At 36.8% G+C, this 22,789-nt stretch overlaps 1 protein-coding gene across 2 annotated transcripts in view; it reads left to right on the top strand.

Annotated features, from left to right (window-relative positions):
• The window catches only part of Appl (amyloid-beta-like protein), a 76,017-nt gene extending 63,288 nt beyond the window's left edge, over window positions 1-12,729 (top strand). For both annotated transcript variants that reach the window (XM_067155681.2, XM_068229734.1), the window contains exons 6-8: window positions 2,119-2,384; window positions 3,732-3,878; window positions 12,419-12,729. In XM_067155681.2, the coding sequence (XP_067011782.1) occupies window positions 2,119-2,384; window positions 3,732-3,878; window positions 12,419-12,529 (524 nt within the window). In that variant the 3' untranslated portion in view covers window positions 12,530-12,729. The remainder of the gene's footprint in view (window positions 1-2,118; window positions 2,385-3,731; window positions 3,879-12,418) is intronic.
• The last annotated feature ends 10,060 nt before the right edge of the window (window positions 12,730-22,789 follow it).

Below are 22,789 nucleotides of genomic sequence, written 5' to 3'. Positions count from 1 at the left end.
AGAGAAGAAGTAGGAATAGATGATTCTCTCCTCAATAAGATTCAGATATCAAGACTGAAGTGGTTTGGTCACATGAAGAGGATGCCAGTAAACAGAACTGCAAGGAAGTAATTTGACAAAAAAGTAGAAGGAAGACGACCCGTGGGAAATGGATATACTGTATTTAGTTAAGAACGATGTACTGCTGAGAGGTCATGATTGGGACAAGTTGGTGGAGGAAGAATGGTACAAGGACAGGATGAGATGGAGGAGGCTCATATACCACACCCAGGAAACCGGAGATGGTTTAGGATGATGATGATGATGATGAGTTTCCTTCCCTGTCTCTTCACTATTGTTGTTTCATTTCGGTGTTTTCCAAATTCGTACGTTCTTCATTCTGGGCTTGTGTCAGTGTCATATGTTGTGTACACCTGTTACGTTATGTAACACTCTCAGACTAATTCTGATGGTTCCGTCAGCTACCGCTTCGAACGCTAGCGCTGTACTGCCATCTGGTGATGAATGAATGTACCATTTCCACTGCTATTATAACATCTAAATTTAAACCTCATTGTTTGAGAAGCCTTTCTCGTGGACAGTCGAGATTTTCTTCTGATGACGCAGAGCAAAGTTCTCTGCGCGAAACGCAAAGAATTTCACCTTATTTTCTTGACATGGTATAAGCGCAAAAGCCTATATCATGTCTATAAATACAAGTCGTGAAAGCATCAATGGCAAAATTATTAAATTTTTCTGCTGCCATAGCCCAGCGGTTAGTGCTATTAGCTGTCATCCTTAGGGTCCCAAATTTGGTTCTCGGTACTGCCAGAGATTAATGAATGGCAGGAGGCCTGGTATGTGGTTAAAATGTGCGGTGTGTCTGAAAAGAGCAGCTCTAACTCAGGATGACAAGAGTTTACGTTTTTCTATAAAGTTAAACAAGTTTGATATATATCAATTTCTCTTAAATGTACCCATTGAATATCCTACACAAATATATGAACACTTCTTCATGGTTCCTGCATACACTAACACAACACAAGCACAAGTATTCTCGGAACCACGAAACAAGTGGCTACGTGGTATGGATCACGTAGCTGTCTGCCTGCATTCGGGAGTTATTGGGTTCGACACACACCCCCACCCCGTCGGCAGCCCTAAAGATTGTTTTCCATGGTTTCCCATTTTCACTCAAATGCTGGGACTGTGCCTTAAATAAGGCCACAGCCTCTTCCTTCCCACTCCGAGCCTTTCTTTTCCCACTGTCGCTATAAGTCCTCTATCTGTGTCTGCAACATAAAGTAAATTGTAAAAAAAAGAAATATACACTGTATATTCTGGTAACTGAATGCATTTGGAATTTCAAAAATCTCTCAGTGTAAGCAGGATTGTCATTTTGGCAAGAACAGCCTGCACACTTATTTTTTGTAATCGTGAGGCTTGGGTGAAATTACACCTGAAATTAACATAGTTATTTAAAGGTGATTTTTAGAGCCGTATGTAATATTTCCTGTACAGATTTGGAGAATGTATTACCAGACACATACCTGATAAACCAAAGTTTAACGCAGAACGCAAAACAATAATTGTAGAACAATACAGACCACGATACTTAATTAAATTTAATCTTGCAGCTAACCGTGCTAACCAAAAGGAAAGGTTGAAAATGAAACACGGATATTGACAGATCCCTCGATCGGCTTCTCATTTCACTATTTAAAATCAATGTCGCTACCAATTTTTAGATTGCAGTAGAGAATAAGTGACAGAAATGTAATGGCTGAAGGTTCCACTGGTGGATGAAGCTGCCCAATTGATGGTACTCACCTGAACTGAAAGTCAGTAAATTAATGATTTTGTCCCTTAGATTAAAAAAAAAAATTGTTCATTTTTAGGCATTTGGCCCTGGCTTTTAAGATGTTTATTTAGAGGCTAGAGGGGTTTCAGACCAAATCTAAACACCTGGCTCTGTTCATACTGGAATATTTCATATACCTGTGTTATGCCACATTTCGGTAGTTCTCTCTCTAAATAAGAATTCTTGAAAGCTGTGTAGTAATTCCCCTGTCAAATGTTCCTTTTCCTCTTTCATTTCCATTAACTTTCCTAATTAATTTGCGTTGTTGATGTCTTTAGAAAAGGAACGCCAACGCCAACTGGAAAAACAACGCAAGGAGCAGCGCAAGAAGGAGCGAGTAGAACTTCGCGAGGAGAAGCACCGCGAGGAGGCCAAGCACGACAAGTTTGACGGCGAGACGATGGAGGACGAGCACGTGGACAGCGGCAGCAACAACCTTATTTCAGAGAGCAGCAGCCCCGTTCCCGAGGCAGCGCAACCTCACCGGGAGGAGACCGCCCACGTTGCCCACGCTCAGGCGCACGACGTGAGCCACGGCGAAGCGGTAAGGCTTTGGTGATACAAACAATATGACCAAACTTGGTAGGAGGATCAATTAAAATATTAGATACTAACTGCACAACTGTTGTTGTTACATAATTTGTTCACAGTGTGGCAGAACAAGTGATTCTGAACAGGAATCCAACTGCTTCCTCGTTTATTTTAATAGAGGATTGTATTACCATATTTATCTTCATAATGTACACACTTTTCCACCCCAACTTTTATAACAGAAAACCTAGGGAGCGTCTTTTATGTAAGGAAAAATCGGTAACAAAAACATTAGACATATTAAAACACGCACATCCCGCATGTGCAGTAATCGATAGCACCAATAGCAAATAGCAAATCAGTGGAGACTACAAACGCTGTACTGATAGTCTCATGACAAACAATATCACAATCAATTGTTATTTCAGAAACACAAATAGCACACAGCATATCGAAACTTAGAATTGCAAATAAAGTACAGCTGTATTACTGCTACTGTTATGGAAAAACTTGCTGTGTAACTTATTTCTATCCACTACAAACATATTGCTCATCAACGTAAGTGACTATTGCAGGCGTTCCAACACTGGCTTATTAGCTGTTGAGTGGATTTTATGTATATTTAAAAAAAAAAAAAAGACCAATTGCAGTTAGTTTTCATGCATTGTTTAAAAACTTGATTTTAGACACGACTGTTACGCCTTACACTTCTCAATGTTGCAATGAATACTACGCACCTTCAAAAAATAGAGCACCCTGCCATTTTACACACAAACTCTTGAAATAATTGCTGTTCTTTACAGAAAATGAATTGCGTGGTCAGCACAGCTGAGCCTGCAGCTATTAATTTTTCTTTACTTGTTTTATTGCTTACTGCAATCCTTTTGATTTTAAGATTTTTAAATATTGCCAAGACAATTTTTGTTGAAGATGAAATGCATCCATTAAGCATGGAATTTTTTTCCCCCCCAAAACTTGGAGAAAATTTGGGTGCATCCATTATGCAGTGACGTCCATGATATGTAGATGACCTGGATTTCATACTGCATCTATTATAAATGATACAGTAGTAATATTGCATTTCTTTCTCTCTTGGTTTTTGTAGTCCTTCCCTTGAAAGATTTCTGTTTCTGTAATAAGGGTAGAGAAGTTTGCTGAATTGTGTAATTAACCTAAATTATTACATTGTGTAGAACATTGCATAAACTCTTTAATTTTCAACTGAATTTCTACAAAGTGATGAATGCTACAAAATGGTAAATTTTTGGTTTAAAATGCAATAAGCCATAAACTAGGTTTTTCAACTCTCTGATTACATTGGTATCACCTTGAATTAATTTTGTAACCTGTTTTTCTGCAGACATACTCCGTACGCCGTGAAGTGTATCACCGTGAAAGTAAGAGCATCTACTTCACGTTGGCTTTCGCTGGCATTGCTCTGATGGCTGCCGTCATCGTTGGCATCGCAGTCCTGCGAAGAAGGAATGCTCGATCACCTCAAAATCAGGTACGTGTGTAATGAACTTTGTTGACAATATATGTAGGAAATGCAATGAAGCACATGATCAGCTGAACACATACTTTTCGAATGTGAGGTGCTGGGTAGAATAGACTCTCCACTCTAGCACTACCAGGTGAAGAGACAGAGAGAATCCAAGAAGACCCAATAAGAATAACCTGCAGCTTTATGAAGGGAATAGGTATATCTTGGTGGGAATAGAAGAAGAAGAAGAAGAAGAAGAAGAAGAAGAAGAATGAATGAATGAATGAATGAATGAATGAATGAATGAATGAATGAATGAACTTTGTTCCTCTGTTCACACCATTCCTATAACCTGCCCCACTGACAGTAAAATATTTGCTGACATTGATAGACTTTCAATACAAAGATGTCCGGCTCCATGACTAAATGGTTAGCATGCTGGCCTTTGGTCACAGGGGTCCGGGGTTCGATTCCTGGCAGGGTCGGGAATTTTAACCATCATTGGTTAATTTCCCTGGCACGGGGGCTGGGTGTATGTGTTGTCTTCATCATCATTTCATCCTCATTACGACGCGCAGGTCGCCTACGGGAGTCAAATCAAAAGACCTGCACCTGGCGAGCTGAACCCGTCCTGGGATCTCCCGGCACTAAAAGCCATACGCCATTCATTAATACAAAGATCCTGACTAACATTAATTCTTGCTGGAAGTTTGTACTTGGTCACAATTTACATCTTGCAGCAGGTTACCCACAGTCCTGTACCAATTCATCATAACACGGCAATAGCATACACATTTTTATGGTGGTGGTTTTTAGTGTGAATTTATTCGTTTACATCATCATCATTTCGCCTTATCCAACTCCTGGCGGGTCGGGATATTTATGGCGCTCCTCCATCTTCCTCTTTCCTTCCACCATTCCTCTTCCACGATCTGGTCTCAGTCTAAATTTTGTCTTCTTATGCTGCTCTTCACTGATTCAATCCACCTTGTTTTAGGTCTTCCTCTTGCTCTCTTGCCCTTGCACTTTACCTCCAGCATCAGTCTTGGAATTCTATTCTCTTCCATCCTCTTTACATGTCCAAACCACCTCAGTTTATTCTTTTCAACTCTCTCATTTAGCTTTCCTATCCCAACTTCCTTCCTAACATCTTCATTTCTGACTCTGTCTTTCCTCGTCTTTTCATACTTCTTAGGAATTTCATCACACTGGCTTGGATTCTACTCTCTTGCCTGCTAGTCAAAGTCCAAGTCTCAGCTGCATAAGTCAGTATGGTTATGTAGTACATTTTGTACATTATCTCTTTACTTTTCCTTGGTATTTCTTTGCTCCAAACAAGTTTTCTTACACTTTGGTAGATTGCATTACTCTGCTATACCACCTGCTAATCTCCATTTCCACTCTAGCATTTTGCATTAATTCACTTCCTAGCTGTCCACAATTTCTAGACTCTGGCTTCCAGTTTTCACAGTGCCCTTGCCTTTCTCCTCTCGACATCTGTACTGATTTTCATTTTCACTTCTCAAATTGTTCGTTCAGTACATCCAGTTGTTGTTGCATTTCTTCGCTGTTCTTTTCCCAGATCACATCATCATCTGTTTACAATATACCTTTAATTTTTCTTAAAGTGTCCCTCTATGGATCAATCTAGAATGTTAGCCTTAGCTCTCATGATCGTGGGTTCAGATCAGGGAGAGGTAGCTGGAGTTTTGAAGAGCAGGAAAATGTCCAATCGACACTCCATCTAAAAGATCTCTGGTGACACATTTGGGGTATATAATAAAATGAGGTGATTCTGATCAGGTGCTGTGAACCTAATCATTTATATATTGTTTAACAGTAGGAATCGCTGGCATGTCATTATAACAACAGTTGTGTAGCTGATCACTGTTTGTAGATGAACTGGTCTACAATAATGGTAAGTTGTAGCATGCAGTACCAACAATTGTCACTGTCAGCAGATGTTTCTCATGTGAAGTAAAGACATTGGTCTGATAAATTCTGATCCAAATAGGGTTGGTACATTTCTGACTTGTTTGTGTTCTGATCAGAGGAAATGCATACGTTGGCCACATTATTTTAACTTTGTTACATATAAATAGACAGAATAACAGAATAAATAAACTGACCAGAGCACAACATGTCACCAAGAATACCTACAACAGAAAAGATCTGTCAATAGCAACAAAATTAAAACATTACAAAACAGTCATTCAACCAGAAATAACATACGCAAGCGAAACCATCTTCAAAACAACTAACACTGTACAAATAGACAAAATACTCAAGATAGAGAGAAGAATCATTAGAACATGCATCAACAAATCATACCAAAAAGATGGACACTGGAGAGTAGCTTCTAATGAAACAGTCTACAAGGAAATAGAACCAGTAATAAGCTCAATCAGGTAGAAACGCATTTAATTTTTTGTACATCTAATCAGGACATCAGAAAACAGGATCATCAGGAGAATAATAGAAAAATTATGGAATAGTAAGTGCAACATTAAGTGGATTACAGAAATCAAGGAAGATATGGATGAACTACAAATTACAGTGGAAGACCTAAGAAACAAAACCGACAAAATCATGAAACTTGATGAAGAAATTGAAAGAATATATGAGGAGATAGAAGATTTAATACAATATGTCAAAGGTGACGAGAATCTAATTGTGATGGGAGAATGGAACGCAGTGGTAGGCCAAGGAAGAGAAGGTAGCACAGTAGGAGAATTTGGATTGGGACAAAGGAACGAAAGAGGAAGTCAGCTGGTTGAATTCTGCACTGACCATAATTTAGTCCTCGCCAATACTTGGTTCAAACACCACAAACGACGGCTGTATACGTGGACGAGACCTGGAGACACTGGAAGGTATCAAATAGACTTCATTATGATTAGGCAGAGATTCAGAAACCAGGTGTTGGATTGCAAAACTTTCCCAGGAGCAGACGTGGACTCTGACCACAACTTGTTGGTCATGAAATGCCATCTGAAGTTGAAGAAATTGAAGAAAGGAAAGAATGCAAAAAGATGGGATCTAGACAAGTTGAAAGAAAAGAGTGTGATGGATTGTTTCAAGGAACATGTTGCACAAGGACTAAATGAAAAGGCTGAAGGAAGCACTATAGAGGAAGAGTGGAGAGTCATGAAAAATGAAGTCGGTAGGGCTGCTGAAGAAATGTTAGGAAGGAAGAAAAGATCAACTAAGAATCAGTGGATAACTCAGGAGATACTAGACCTGATTGATGAACGACGAAAATACAAGAATGCTAGAAATGAAGAGGGCAGAAAAGTATACAGGCGATTAAAGAATGAAGTGGATAGAAAGTGCAAGGTAGCTAAGGAAGAATGGCTGAAGGAGAAGTGCAAGGATGTCGAAGGCTGGGGAAAGGTAGATGCTGCATACAGGAAAATCAAGGAAACCTTTGGAGAAAGGAAATCTAGGTGTATGAATATTAAGAGCTCACATGGAAAGCCACTTCTAGGGAAAGAAGACAAAGCAGAAAGATGGCAGGAGCATATCCAACAGTTGTATCAAGGTAACGATGTAGATAATTTGGTTCTGGAACATGAAGAGGCTATTGATGCTGATGAAATGGGAGACCCAATTTTGAGGTCAGAGTTTGACAGAGCTGTGAGTGACCTAAATAGGAACAAGGCACCTGGAATTGATGATATTCCCTCTGAATTACTGACTGCCTTAGGAGAAACCAGCATGGTAAGGTTATTTCATTTAGTGTGCAAGATGTATGAGACAGGAGAAGTCCCATCCGATTTTCGGCAGAATGTTGTTATACCTATTCCCAAGAAAGCCGGTGCTGACAGGTGTGAAAACTACCGCACTATTAGTTTAGTATCTCATGCCTGCAAAATTTTAACACGTATTATTTACAGAAGAATGGAAAAACAAGTTGCAGCTGAGTTGGGGGAAGATCAATTTGGCTTCAGAAGAAATGTAGGAACACGTGAAGCAATCCTGACTTGTCTAATCTTAGAGGATCGAATCAAGAAGGACAAGCCCACGTACATGGCATTCGTAGATCTAGAAAAGGCATTCGATAATGTTGATTGGACCAGGCTATTTATGATTCTGAAGATGATAGGGATCAGATACCGAGAACGAAGAATTATCTACAACCTGTATAAAAATCAGTCTGCAGTGATAAGAATCGAGGGCTTTGAAAAAGAAGCAGCAATCCAGAAAGGAGTGAGGCAAGGCTGCAGTTTGTCCCCTCTCCTTTTCAATGTTTACATAGAACAGGCAGTAAAGGAAATCAAAGAGAAATTTGGAAAGGGAATCACAGTCCAAGGAGAGGAAATCAAACCTTGAGATTTGCCGATGATATTGTTATTTTATCTGAGACTGCAGAAGATCTCGAGAAGTTGCTGAATGGTATGGATGAAGTTTTAGGTAAGGAGTACAAGATGAAAATAAATAAGTCCAAAACAAAAGTAATGGAGTGCAGTCGAACGAAGGCAGGTGATGTAGGAAATATTAGATTAGGAAACGAAGTCTTAAAGGAAGTAGATGAATATTGTTACTTGGGTAGTAAAATAACCAACGATGGCAGAAGTAAGGAGGACATAAAATGCAGACTAGCACAAGCCAGGAAGAATTTTCTTAAGGAAAGAAATTTGCTCACTTCAAACATTGATATTGGAATTAGAAAGATGTTTTTGAAGACTTTTGTGTGGAGCGTGGCATTATATGGAAGTGAAACATGGACGATAACTAGCTCAGAAAGAAAGAGAATAGAAGCTTTTGAAATGTGGTGTTACAGAAGAATGCTGAAGGTGAGATGGATAGATCGAATCACGAATGAAGAGATACTGAATCGAATTGGTGAGAGGAGATCGATTTGGCTACATTTGACGAGAAGAAGAGATAGAATGATAGGACACATCTTAAGACACCTAGGACTTGTTCAGTTGGTTTTTGAAGGAAGTGTAGTTGGCAAGAACGGTAGGGGTAGACCAAGGTATGAATATGACAAACAGATTAGAGCAGATGTAGGATGCAATAGTTACGTAGAAATGAAAAGGTTAGCACAGGATAGGGTGGCATGGAGAGCTGCATCAAACCAGTCTATGGACTGATGACTCAACAACAACAAACACCGAATTACATATAAATGGGTTATCTATAAATAAAGTTTAATTAACATGTTTTAAGTTATATTTTGCCAAGACCTACAGAAATTTACATATAAAACAGAATTATGCAGAACCGAGAAATGTGTAAACCAGTCTGAAGTGTATTTAACTGTAAAATGTAACTACTTATTCACAAAAAAGACATGGCAGAGAACAGATTATAGTGTAAGCAACAAACTCAGCCTGTAAAGTAGAAGAGATATTAGCTAATGCTTGACTGTCTCAAAATAGCTCAAGGCTCTTCAAGTGGTGAATTGGGACCAATGTTTTTTAATTTTTAATATTACTGGTAATATCACCGGGAACAACTAATACACTGCATTTTATTTTCTGGGACATCTGTGAAATACTCCCACGCCTATGAAAGGGTGCTAAAAATTTTACGTGTTGTCTTTGTCCAACCATACATAAGGGTGTAGTGGAAAAGTGCTGTAATCCTGTTGACTGCCTGCCTCAAGGAGTCTCTGTATTGGGCATGGGGACTTGATTCATGTAGGCTCACACTGGTCTATCCCACTGTGATAGCGCACATCACTGACTTTATCCTCTAGAATGAATCTTAATGTTGCCTCTTGTCTCCAGGCAATGGAACCAAAGTACCGGAGTTGCTTTCACCTGGTTAAGATCAACAGTCTTTTTCTGATACCTGGTTATTTCAAGATTGATTCTTTAGTTTGATGTGCCATCCGGGCTATTCAGTGTACTCTCATATAGCATCATATTTCATCATATTTCTAAGGTGTCAATTCTCCAGTGATCAGGAATCTTCATTGTCCAGTAGGGTATGAACTGGAAGGTGCTGATTTTTCCCACCCAACATAAATCAGATTCTGTTATCTACCAAGTGGGTTATTTACGAGGTTGTTTTTGCTTTAGAGATTGGGTTGACTTTCTACATCAATGTGGTATATAAATATCAAACACATTTTATTTTCCTATTTAAAATATAAACCATGATTTCCTTAAGAAAACAACCAATGGGTGTTAAATATATTTTTGTTGCAAAAATGAAATTAAAAACTACAGTACATGTTCCTTTTTACAAGTTGCTTTACATCGCACTGACATAGATAGGTCTTATGACAATGGTAGGATAGGAAAAGGCTAGGTAGGACAGAAAGCAGTCATGGCCTTAATTAAGGTACAGCCCCAGCAAAACTACAAGTTAAAGCGGGGGGGGGGGCAGAATATTTTATTTTTAATAACAAACCACTATCATTGCATAAAATATCCAAAATTACACTCGAGAGTATCATATCTCTATCCTAAGCAGCCATGTTTGAACAGCAATGTCAGGGTTAATCTTCTATGATGGAAAAACATAGATAATATCTCACATCATTGACTTGTACAGTAGTTCTGCTATCTAACAACAGGTAACCCTAACTAAAGAAATCACATCCCATGGCATTATAGCCCTGATTGGCCTTGACCTACCAAGCAACTGCTGTTTTGCCTGGAGGCCTGCAGATTATGAGGTGATGCATGATCAGTGCGATGAATCCTCTAGGCTATTGGTTTTCTAGAAAGGGGCTGCTATCTCACTATCAGATAGTTCCTCAATTGTAATCATCTAGGCCGAGTTGACTTCAAACCAACCCTCAGGTCCAAGTAAAAATAAATGGTTTGGCCGGGAATCGAACCCGGGGCCTCCATGTAAGAGGTAGGCATGCTAGCTACCCCCTAGACCACATGGCTGGCATGTAACCCTAAATAAAGCTTGGTGAAATCTTAAACAATACTCTAATGGGGGTGAATAATTCATTTTGGAATGTCATTTCTGCCACTACATCTTCATACTTGGACCGAAAGGTCTTAAAGCTGATACCTCGTATATCTGTTTCTTATTATATAATTTTCAATTTTGTTTATATGTATCACAATAGAGTTTTCTGCATGTTTTAACATGGCATTTATTCATTCTTATAGAAAATTTGCATTCTGTCAGTGTTTTGTCCATTATTTAAAAAAAAAAATAGATTTCTGAAGATAGGAGATTTTATATTAACAGCAACGTCATGAGACTTGTTTCTTCTGCAATCTCATTTCCCTAGTACAGTCGAACTTGGTTAATTCGAAGTTGAAGTTGAAGGGACCAACAAAAAATACAATCATTCAAGATTTCAAATTCGACAAGTTTCAATTATTTCAAAGTTGTAATTAAAACCAGTGATATTACAGACACAACAAAGAAGACAGCATATTCTGGGAGATTCTGAAGTCTCTTGTTATTTCACACTTCCTTTCAACCTTGCGGATGGGTGCCGCTTTTTCTTAGCAACAGATAATATTTTGCATTGCATTCAAGTTGGTTAGGACAGAGACAGTGTTGACATAGTTCTATAACAAAGAGATATGACTGCACTGTACAAAAATGCACATTTTTAAAAGAAAAACTGCTAGGTTAACTTCATCTGTGACCACAGGTAGAGTGAACAATGAACATAGCTGCCTGGGGTGGGAAGGGAAAGGGAGGGGTTGGGACCATTTAACAAACAAGCTTAACTAACTTGCATACCTTTTGAAACCTTTCTAATCCCAGTACTCTGGCTCACAATGTACCGATACCCCCCCCTCTCAGTCTTATTGTATATTCAAATTATCCAATTTTTTTTTGCTAGTTGCTTTACGTCGCACCGACACAGATAGGTCTTATGGCGACGATGGGAAAGGAAAGGGCTAGGAGTGGGAAGGAAGCGGCCGTGGCCTTAATTAAGGTACAGTCCCAGCATTTGCCTGGTGTGAAAATGGGGAACCATGGAAAACCATTTTCAGGGCTGCCGACAGTGGGGTTCGAACCTACTATCTCCCGAATACTGGACACTGGCCGCACTTAAGCGACTGCAGCTATCGAGCTCGGTAATAAATTATCCAAAATGCAATTGAATTAACTTACACATGGTTTTGTTAACATTGTGTTGTACCACTCAAAAAAAATTGATTTATTAATATTTTATTTAACATATGACTTTACAGGTACAATACATTCATACATGATTTTGGAAGGCAAGCTATATCTTTATCTCCTGGTTGTTTATGTAACTAATTTGTCTCTGGAAACGCATGAGCAAAATCACTGATGTCGCCACTGTACTTTCTTTTTGGACACTCGGTGATATGTTGGATGGTCTGTTTAGAGGCACCACAATCGCACCAAATAACCAACTTGAATGCAATACAAAACATTATATTTTTCTGAGAAAGCATCACCCATCCGCATGGTTGAAGAAAGGTTGAAAAGAAGTTTGAAATAACAAAAGACTTCAGAATCCCCCAGAATACACTGTCTTCTTTGTTGTGTTTGTAATATCATTGATTTTTATTCCCAATTTTGAAACAAACATTTGAATTAACGAAGTCTGACTGTATCGGTCATTTGAATAATGAAAATGTTTCTGTGTTTTGCAGGGTTTTGTCGAGGTGGACCAAGCCGCCACTCCTGAAGAGAGACATGTTGCCAACATGCAGATTAATGGGTATGAGAACCCCACATATAAATATTTTGAGGTGAAGGAGTAATCACGTTTATCTCAGCTTATGGATTCCTTCCACACTTTTAGCTGCTAGCTATTATACTTGGAGTGATGATGTCAACATTTAATAAAACAAAAAAGAATGAGATTGATAAGAATAATCATCTTGAGCTAAGCTAGTTTAAGAAGAATGCAAATTAAGAAAGAAAACTCATCTACAATATAGTAGTGTTGTTTTTACCGTCATTTGTTTGATATTCAAATGTTGCTACCTTCCTTGAAGTAACCCATTTCTCCCATTATACCAAGTTTTTGTCTATCAGTGGCTCCCTTTAGTTTTAAGGAAAAAAAAGATGTAAAAATTTGTACTAACCCACGTATAATAATCATTATTAATTACAGATTGTTGGTCTATAAGAAAAACAAAACAATAATGATGGCTTTGTACAGTGTGTAATAATAGCTAATTTGTGGAGAGAAGTTCTTCTGTTAACAATAAATATTAATAATAATATGTGAAACCACTTCAAGAATCTGTTAATTGATATGGTGGTCGTGCTTGCTAGAAACGTGGTGTAGCTTTCTATCTCTTGGAAAAAACTTAAAAAATTGTTTCAGTGTATTTCATAAAACAACATGGCAATCGTACGAATTTACACGTGTGGTGATTATACTGGAAAGAATATTAAGAAACTGATAACATTCCCCTAAAAAAAGTTACAAAATAAAAGAAAGTAGGCATTCAAGTAATCATTAATTTAGTCAAAGAAAATGCTAGAACAGTGGTCGCAAAATGTGTACTCGCAAGTACCTCGCAAGTACGAAGACGTCACAACTTCCTCTCCACACACAAAGAAGACCTGCAGCGGATTTACCCTCTTGCTCTGTATTGGTTTGTTTACAGGATGTATTTAGAGATGTTTGGTTCAAAGCCTAAAATAAATAAGAAGGCCATGAAAACGTGCATTTCGGCGTGACTCAGAGAACAATTATTTCTTTTGAACTCAAGCTAAAGTTAATTGCTAAATGCATTCCCGTTTGTGAACAGTTTTATTTTTTTCTTTTAGAGTGAACAGATTAAAATTGCAGGAAAGAAACCCCTTAAGAGATGCCTCTCTTTTTGCTCAGTTAATTGTTGCTGCTTATGATTTAACATCTAATTTTGAAAGCTTTGTTGAAGTAAAACAATTAAAAAGAAAATTGCAGAATTGAATGAACCACTAAACAATGGCTGAAAAATGTTACAAAGAATAAATGAATTGCGTTGTTTTCTTGGGACTATGGTAAGGAGGGATGTTTACAATTTGCTGGAAGACAAGTGGGTAGCTCCTTGTGTCATGCGGGCAGTATTCTTGTTACATCACCAACTCTTGCTGTTCTGCGATCACTGTGCTAGAATATATGTCAGAAACCAGATGATTGTCATGTTTTGAGTTGACAGTTCTCTAAAACAGAACAATTTAACTTATGTTTGTAATAATAAAATGTATTTTTGTATGTGTACCTTTCTGTCAGTGTTTTCTGTACTCAAAATGATCTCAACCAAATCAATGTCATTTGCTGTTGGCTTGATTATTGTTCCACATATATGGTTGCAGATTTGTTTCCCTCTTTATGTACTAAATGATTTACTGTGAATAATAAATAATAAATGATTGCCATGCATTGTCTGTCTGAAAGAAAACTGTTGTAGCCTATCTTTTATGATTGGTAAGTGGTGTCACATGTAGGTCAGCATAATAATAATTATGAAATGTCGACTCGTCAGGTACAGTAACACGATAGTTGAGTCACGTAACTCCATCTTATTTGTGATTACCGAAAGAAGTCATTTGTGGCTTTATGTTTTTGTGTTATCACCATTAGTGTGTATTAATGGATGGGTTTATTGTGTCTTTGATGGATTTTTTATTTCTAAAGAAGAAGATGAGTTAGAAATAAACAAATAATAATATCCCTCCAGATAGAGTATTTTAATTTTTTAACTGTATTTAAAAAAAGCAAATAATACAATGAGAAGAATAATTATTACTCATATTTCAAGCTTTGCAGTATATTAGATGATTAGAATTTTTGTGGTGTACAGATGTTTTTTCAAAGGGGTACAATAACAATAATAATAATAATAATAATAATAATAATAATAATTGAAGCTTTTGGCAGCAGCGTTTGTATTTGTTGAATAGCTTTTTTGTACTAACGTTAGTTTGTATTCATGTGGGACAAATAAAGTGTATGATACAAACATATTTTAGTGTATCATTGGATCAGCTTCTAATATACAAATAGATATATCTATACTACCTTTTGTACCCCTTTCATTGACATCTTACAGCCTTTTACATTAATTTTTTTTTTTTTACTTCCCACCTCTATAAAAATATAGAAACTGGCAGTATGTTTTACAGTATTTAAAGTATGTTGAAAAATGGGGAAAAATTTTAAATGGAGTGGTAAATTTTGCAACTTGCAGTTGTTTTATTTACATTTTGGCACCTTCTAGTTGGATTTCATCATCACACATTCAAAACACAGAGTAGACACAGATGGTTTATATTTGTATTTTTAGGAGCATGGAATTAGAAAATATAATATTTTATGCTTTTATTTAATTATTTTTGCCTATGTATTTAGTTACTGGTATGCATAAAACAAATGAAACAAATTTTAATGTAAGTTTAATAGATTTGAACTACGGTGATAGAAATCAGGTTCTGACAATTTATAAATTACCACCACCATTCTTTTTTGAAATTGTGGCTTCTTTCTGTTTTCTATGAGTGTGTATTCCTTCTCAGATTTATACCAAGCATACCATTTCATTTGTTCCTAAGTTTTGAAAATGTTCAATTTTTTTTTTTTCTTTACCGTTGTTATTTGAAATATCAAAAGCTAAATTCAGAAAGAATAGAAACCTGATTATGGTACTAGTCTCTGCATGCATACCTTGTGTTTAGAAATCTTGTAAAGCAGTGTGTTAATTTTTATTTGCAACAACCTTGTGTTTAGAAATCTTGTAAAGCAGTGTGTTAATTTTTATTTGCAACAAGTCTTATCTGTCCTGTAGGTAAAGTTTAAATAGATTGATTACATTCAAGAATATCATTTTGTAATTATAATACTAATAATAATGGGTTTAAAGATAATTATTTTCTCTATTGTTAACATGATATTGAAAAAAGAGGTGCCATAGATTAATGCATGAATGTTGATATTTTTACATGTGTGTAGTTTTAACATGGTGCTGGTGTTACTGAAAGCAGTGGGGAGAGGGGGGGACGGCAGCAAAAAGGTCATCTACTACCATTATTACTGGAACCTTATTACAGTATGACTTTATGAATGCACACAATAGTACTATTTAAAAAAATGCTAGATACAAATGGATGGTTGTTACTACAAGCTTGATATTTAGGAAATGACTCGTAAAGTAACAAATGGGGGGTTTGAGGATGATGATGATGATGATGATGATGATGATGAAGAAGAAGAAAGAAGAACAAGAGCACAACAATTATACCACATTAGTTGGGAGTGTGAACTTTTTTGTAGTCTATGTATAAAAATATGCAAATAATAAACTATAAAACTGAACACATGTAGAGTTATTCAGACACAATATACTACTCCTGCAATTTGATACACTTTCAGAATAAACATCCCGGCATCGGCATGCATCAGTATGGGTAGTCCTGGTAGTGGCGCTGGAAGAAAGAGACCGTGTTCCCTCCTTAAGCCTATTTTTTAACAATTCTTGTGAACAAAATTACCATGACTAAAAATTTGATAGAAAAGGAACCTAGATCATACAGAATTTTTTTGCCCACTGCACTTCAAAATATTTTACTCTAAGATTAGTAACAAAAATCTCAAAGTTTATTTTCAACTAATAAAAACAAAACATACGTGGTTTATGGAAGATGAAATTGTAGGAATTTATGATTTTCTAGTGTGAAAGAAGACAGCCTTTTTTCTAAGAGATGTTTAAAATAATTTCTTCTGTGTTATGTGATGTGTAAGATACGGTACTGATATTTTGCACTGGATTATCTATAAGCTAACATTGTACAGGTATGTTTCTTCTGTAATTTCCTTGTACCAAAATAAAAATGTGAATAAAAACTTTTAAAAAATCATTGCCTTTCCTTTAAGAGATATCCCTTCCTAAATATTTTATTAAAGAGGGGGATAAATGTATGTACGGTGTGTTTCGAAAATACATACCAAAATTGCAAGATTAGACTACTCATACGTAGAGCAGAAGAAAGGGTTTGGGTATGAACATGAGTCTGGAAATTCATAATTACCAAGATACAAGATTCTCAGTTGTCGTATAACATAATTGTAAAGGATACACATTCTGGCATTTTGTGCAGCTGTAAGTACATGAATGAGTAGGCTAAGTACAGAAACTGATGGCTGTTCATCACTATCACTCGTATACGAAGCATGTGTTTAAAGTACCGTTTTTAAATATAGCCGCTGCAGCGCTTCAGTCGTCGTTCGGAGCATGTGCTTTCAGTACGTACAATGGTAGGCTAGCCACAAACTCCATTACGGAAGCATTCGCCCGTATTTACATTTGTTTGTGCATATTGAAAATGCCTCTGACAATTAACTGTCCCACTGAGTGTGAAGTACATGCTGTGATTTTAAATCGAAAAGACGTGAAAGCTGTTGAAATTCAACGGCAGATTAGTGAAGTGTATGGAGAACACACTACGAGCAAAGAAATGGTAAGAAAATGGGTTAGAGCATTTAAAGAAGGCTGAACTAATGTCCACGACAAGAAGCATAGTGAGTGACTGTCAATACTGAAGGCTTGGTGGAAAATGTTGATGCAAAGGTTCAAGAAAACAGAAGCTTTAAGACTTCGTCATTAAGTTATGAGTTGCCTGAAATTTCAAGGAGTGTTGTTCTTTATGAAATTGTGTCAGGATGCTTAGATTATTGGAAGTCGTGCTCACGCACAAGACAATGTGCGATCTCGCACCGCTAATCGAACCCGAGACCTCATCACTTCATTTGGTTGGGAACAATTTGATCATCCTCTGTATAGTTGTAACCTAGTGTCTAGTGACTACCACTTGTTCCTGCGACTGAAAAAGCATTTAGGAAGTCAACGTCATGATAACAATGATGGTGAACTAAAAAGGACCGTGTGGCAGCGGCTGGTGCATGCGGATGCAATTCAGAAGCTGGTTTCATGATGTCACAAGTGCCTTAATATGCCTGGAATATACGTTGAGAAGTAGTTTAAGGTTCAGGCTTACATGTAAAAAAAAAAAAAAAAAGAATTGTTTAAAATTGCATTACTTTTTTCTATATCAAAATGGTACTTACTTAAAAAACACACCTCGTATATATTTCTTTTATGATTTGCTTTACGTCGCGCTTACACAGATAGGTTTTATCCACTCACAATTTATTAGATCCCATATTCAATCTCTGTTTGACCCGTGCTTGTGTTTATCGACATTATGGTGACAAAGGAAATTATTCCTTATAATGTTATAAGAGTATTCACGTCACAATTAGGTACTTCCGTACATGACAGTGCAATGTATAACTGTGTCTAACTGTACGCGACCATTTTAAGACAATGTCCGAAACGCAACGTAAGTTGTGAACGTGGGATTATTTTGAAGAGATGCTACACGGCACAGTCCGCTGTGTTGTTTGTTCAAAAGTAAAATATCCCAGCAAAAGTAGTGGGATGATCCGGCGCTTAAAAACACACAGCATCACTGAAGGGGAATCGCATAGAGAACACCACCGGCCAAGCATGCATCACAAGAAAATACCATGTCGACAGCAATTGTGAGGTAACGGGTAGATGTACTTCCTATTGACAGTTATGAACAAATCAAACAGGCTTATTAAGCTAAGGTATCCACCACAAATAACTTGTGAACAGTTTAAGATACTGACATTCTATTTTCACTTTCGTTAATGGTATTAAGGGGCTCATAGTTGAACATTCAGTACTTTTCCAGTCTTTTGACAAAATTCATCGGCACATATGTTTCAATATGACAACATTATTTCATGCAATAACTGCTGATCATACACTATCAAGCTTACGCTCATAGTTACCGGGACATTGCACAGGAGAATCAGTCTAGAGAGAGAGCATCGCCCATCACTAATGAGAACACTCAAAAATGACTGGTGGTGTACGGATCATTTGAGAAGCCTGCACAGTTCTCCCACAAAGTGTGCTTCATCTCCACAGCAGCAGTTCAGGTGAGCATGGAGGCCAAGCAATTGATCTACCTCTACCTATCCAGTAATCAGGACAATGTGCATTAAGGTGCTCAAGGAAACAGACTAAAATGTGCAGGGACACAGTCATATACATGAGGAATGTCTCTTGAAAGAGTGCTAGCAGCATGTCTTCCAAGAGAAATTCAGAAATACCTCAGAAATTATGAACTTTCAGACCTGTGTTTACACAACCATTTTCTTTCCTCTACATGTGAGAAATTCAACCCTGCAATTTTGACCTGTATTTTTAAAACATCCTGGATGTTAGATATTTTATTTACAAGAAATTATAAAGAAATAGGCCTACAGTTGAGCATCATCATAAATATGAGGTTATGTATACAATGGTTAATGTGTTGAATTGAAATGTTAATAACTGTAGCAAAAATCTATATGATTCTTAGTGTGTTATAAGGCTGCAAAGAAATTTTCAGTCCCTACAGATTTTAGATGACATTCCTTCTTTTCTCAAATAAGAATTATATATTTAACTATTTATTTTCCAGTCCTACAATATTCCTTTTTTCTGCTTCTTTTTTTTTCTTTTTCATATCATCCTTAATCTGCTATCCTTTTCCACTTTTGTAAGTATGCCAAAGCATATTTATTTTCTGTACAGTACAACCATATTTCTTGTCATTATGAATGCCCTACGCTGCCAGTATCAAATCTGATTCTTCTTCAGCTATCTTTCGATTTATCTATTTTCCTCCATCTTTTGCATTTTCTTTAAAGCAGGGAAAATATAGATAATGAGCAATGCATTGGTGTTGGGTTAGTGTAATACTGATAAATGAAAGGTTTGTTCCTTGTTAATTATTTACCTATTTAGCAGGGGGGGTTTTTCCCATGTATTACTGTATAAAGTTGGACATCTAATTAATACAAAACTTTTTCACCTTGCATCACAGTTATAGGATGATAATATAATAATAATAATACTGTTTTTTCCTCAAGAATGTGTAATGCCAGATAAGCTTTTCTAGAACCACAGGCTACTGCAGCAAATGGACCTCAATGTCTTCTTATTTTCTTTTTTTACTGCAAGTTATTCATAATATATATAACTACAATGGCCACAGAAATTAGGTGAAAACTAGTTCAGTGTGGCCATTTTAACAAACAGCAGCAGGGATTCACCAGTTATACGTAGTTTTGTTTTTGTGCTAATTGGATTCAGACCTTCTGAGTGAGTGATAGGCTTCTCTGGGCATTGAACACAAACTGAACAAAGTACATGTCAACCTTGTAAAATGAATTCAGATAAGTTAAAAGCATGTATAGCTATACAGTGAAAGCACTATAAGGTGACCAACCGTCCGGCAAGCCGGACATGTCCTCCTTTTTTCATGCTTGTCCTCTGTCCGACAGGCATTTATTATTTGCTATTAAATGTCTGGCTTTTTGCATATTGTATTCTTAGTCATTCAGTTTCCTATTGTTTTTTCTGTTGCAAAGCTATTTTTGTTGTACTTCCTCTATCTCGGTTCATATTCTGGATACCCCTATCAGACTACATCATTTATTCACTTAATAATAAATCATATCTTAAGTTACAGCTGTCTGAAGGGCCTGTCACCAAAATGATGACACCGCCCGACGTGATCTGAACATGCTCGGTCGGGGCCGGGGAATTCTCGGCAGGGATTCACCAGTTATACGTAGTTTTGTTTTTGTGCTGATTGGATTCAGACCTTCTGAGTGAGTGGAGTGTTTGTGATTTGATTATGAAATTTGAATAATATCAGTATGTCATCACTCAAAAGTGGCGAGGCACAAAAGAGGAAATACAATTTCTCGAAGAAACTGAAACAGAAGTATCTGTGTTGGATGTAACGAAAGTGAGGTGAAATGTTATATTTCTGACTGTTATGTAACTGTTGGAAACAAAGGTGCAGGTGATCTCGAGAGACATATTGCTAGTGAAATGCATTAAAAAAATTAGAAGCAGTTCTTCTAGCGTTAATATTGATTCATTTTTCCCGATTTTCTCCACTAGACAGGAAAGTTCGGGCAACAGAGGCAACATTGGCATATCACACTGTTTCCCACCATCAGTCGCATAGGTCTCTGGACTGCACATCAAAGTGATAAAGTGCTGTTTGCAGATTCTGAGATTGCTAAGAAAATACCATGCGCTAGAACCAAAACTGAAGCTATCGTAAATAATGTAATCGCCCCTCATTCCATTGACATTATCACTAAAACATTGAACAATAGTATTCCTTTGTTCGGAGTGGGTATTGTTGCTAGCAACCATGAGGCTTTGAAACTTTTTCCTATTGTTATACAATATTTCGACTATAAAGAAAATGGTATTCAAACTGAAGTCTTAGAATTACAAACATGTCCTAATGAAACTTCAGAGAAAATATCCAGTTATGTTTCCGAGACTTTAAAAAGCATCGTATTTCTGCTAAATGTGTTGCTTTTAGTGGGGACAATGCAAATGTAAATTTTGGAGGGGTTAATCGTAGAGAAGGCAAAAACGTATTTTCAGCACTTAAAAGTAAATTAAATGAACATATAATCGGGGTTGGATGCCCAGCACATGTACTGCATAAATGTTTGCAACAAGGTGCTGATGTACTGCCAGTTAATGTAGAGAGTATCATTTTTAAAAATCTTCAATTATTTACATATCTATACAATTCGCACTGAAGAACTCAAAGAATTCTGCGAGTTTGTTGAAATAAATTATGAACAGCTTTTGTATCACAGCAAAACAAGGTGGTTAAGTTTGTTTCCTGCAGTAGAAAGAATGCTAAAACTGTTTGCAGCTCTAAAGTCTTACTTTCTTTCTCAGCCTTCAAATTCTGTTCCTCCAATAATTAGGTCCTTTTTTGAAAATGAGTTTTCTGAGCTTTACCTGTGGTTTGTTCATTTCACTATGCACATTTTTCACAACAAAATTTCATATTTTGAAAAAATAAACGCTCTCTATAGCAGAAGTTTGTGGTATATTAGGTTCAACTCTGGCCACACTGAATGATAGGATGGAAAATAAATTCATACCTCTTAAAGTAAACAAGTCTCCAAAATCCCTCACTGAAAATGGCTTCGAAAGAGAATGCATTGCATCTGTAGAACATATTGTTGGTTTCTATGAAACATGCATCCAATACCTGTTAAAGTGGAGTAACTCTATGATGGAAGAATTTAAGTGTTTCCAATGGATGAAGCTTCATAGTATGAAAGACATTCAGTTTGAAGACGTTCTTCCTTGTCTCGACCATTTGCAATCTAAAAGTGTGGATATAGACGACTCTAAACTTTTTTTTAGCAATTTTGCAATGTTCAGAATTACACTAGAAGTTCTGAAATTGATAAACATACAACATGAGATAAGCAGTGGTGCGAGTTTTTCAAATATAGCCCTGACATTAAAACATTTAGTGAGCTGCTTAAAATTTGTCGGTTTTATTTCGCTATTCCAGGTTGCAATGCAACCGTTGAAAGAGTGTTTTCCCTGATTAATACACAGTGGTCGGAAGAAAGAAACCGTTTGCTGACCGAATCAGTTAAGGGTATTATAATAGTGAAGTACAACTTTAAAAACATGTCATGTGGAGAGTTTTACAATTATTTATTACAAGAAAAGAATTCATCTTTGCTGTTGAAATTGGGTGCAGTCGATAAGTATCAGCATAAAATAGCTACAACTTCAGCATCTTCATCAACATAACAGTTATAAGGTATGTAATACTAAATTTTGTATGTAAATATTAAAATTCCATTTGTCCTCCATTTTTAGAACATTTTTATGAAAAGTCTTCCTTTTATTAAGAGTCTGTCCTCCATTTGAAAATTTAGAGTTGGTCACCCTACAGCACTGTCAGTCTCAAAAAAGAATATGTTGAATGTAAGACGTACGTCAAAATGTAATTCAAAGAACAGCAAAAATATACCCATTTGAATCTGTAGGCAAAAATAAAAGTCTGAAGTAGTCGATTACAGCAACTATGACTGTGGACTACTTGAAGTTACTAGACATAGCAAGGTCCTTTGTATCAAGGCAGAACACAAACACACAGGCATG

The sequence above is a fragment of the Anabrus simplex genome, chromosome 11 (genome assembly GCF_040414725.1).
Source record: "Anabrus simplex isolate iqAnaSimp1 chromosome 11, ASM4041472v1, whole genome shotgun sequence".
NCBI lineage: Eukaryota > Metazoa > Arthropoda > Insecta > Orthoptera > Tettigoniidae > Anabrus > Anabrus simplex.
The sequence above is the reverse complement of the archived record's forward strand: the minus strand, read 5'-3'. Positions and strand labels throughout refer to the sequence as shown.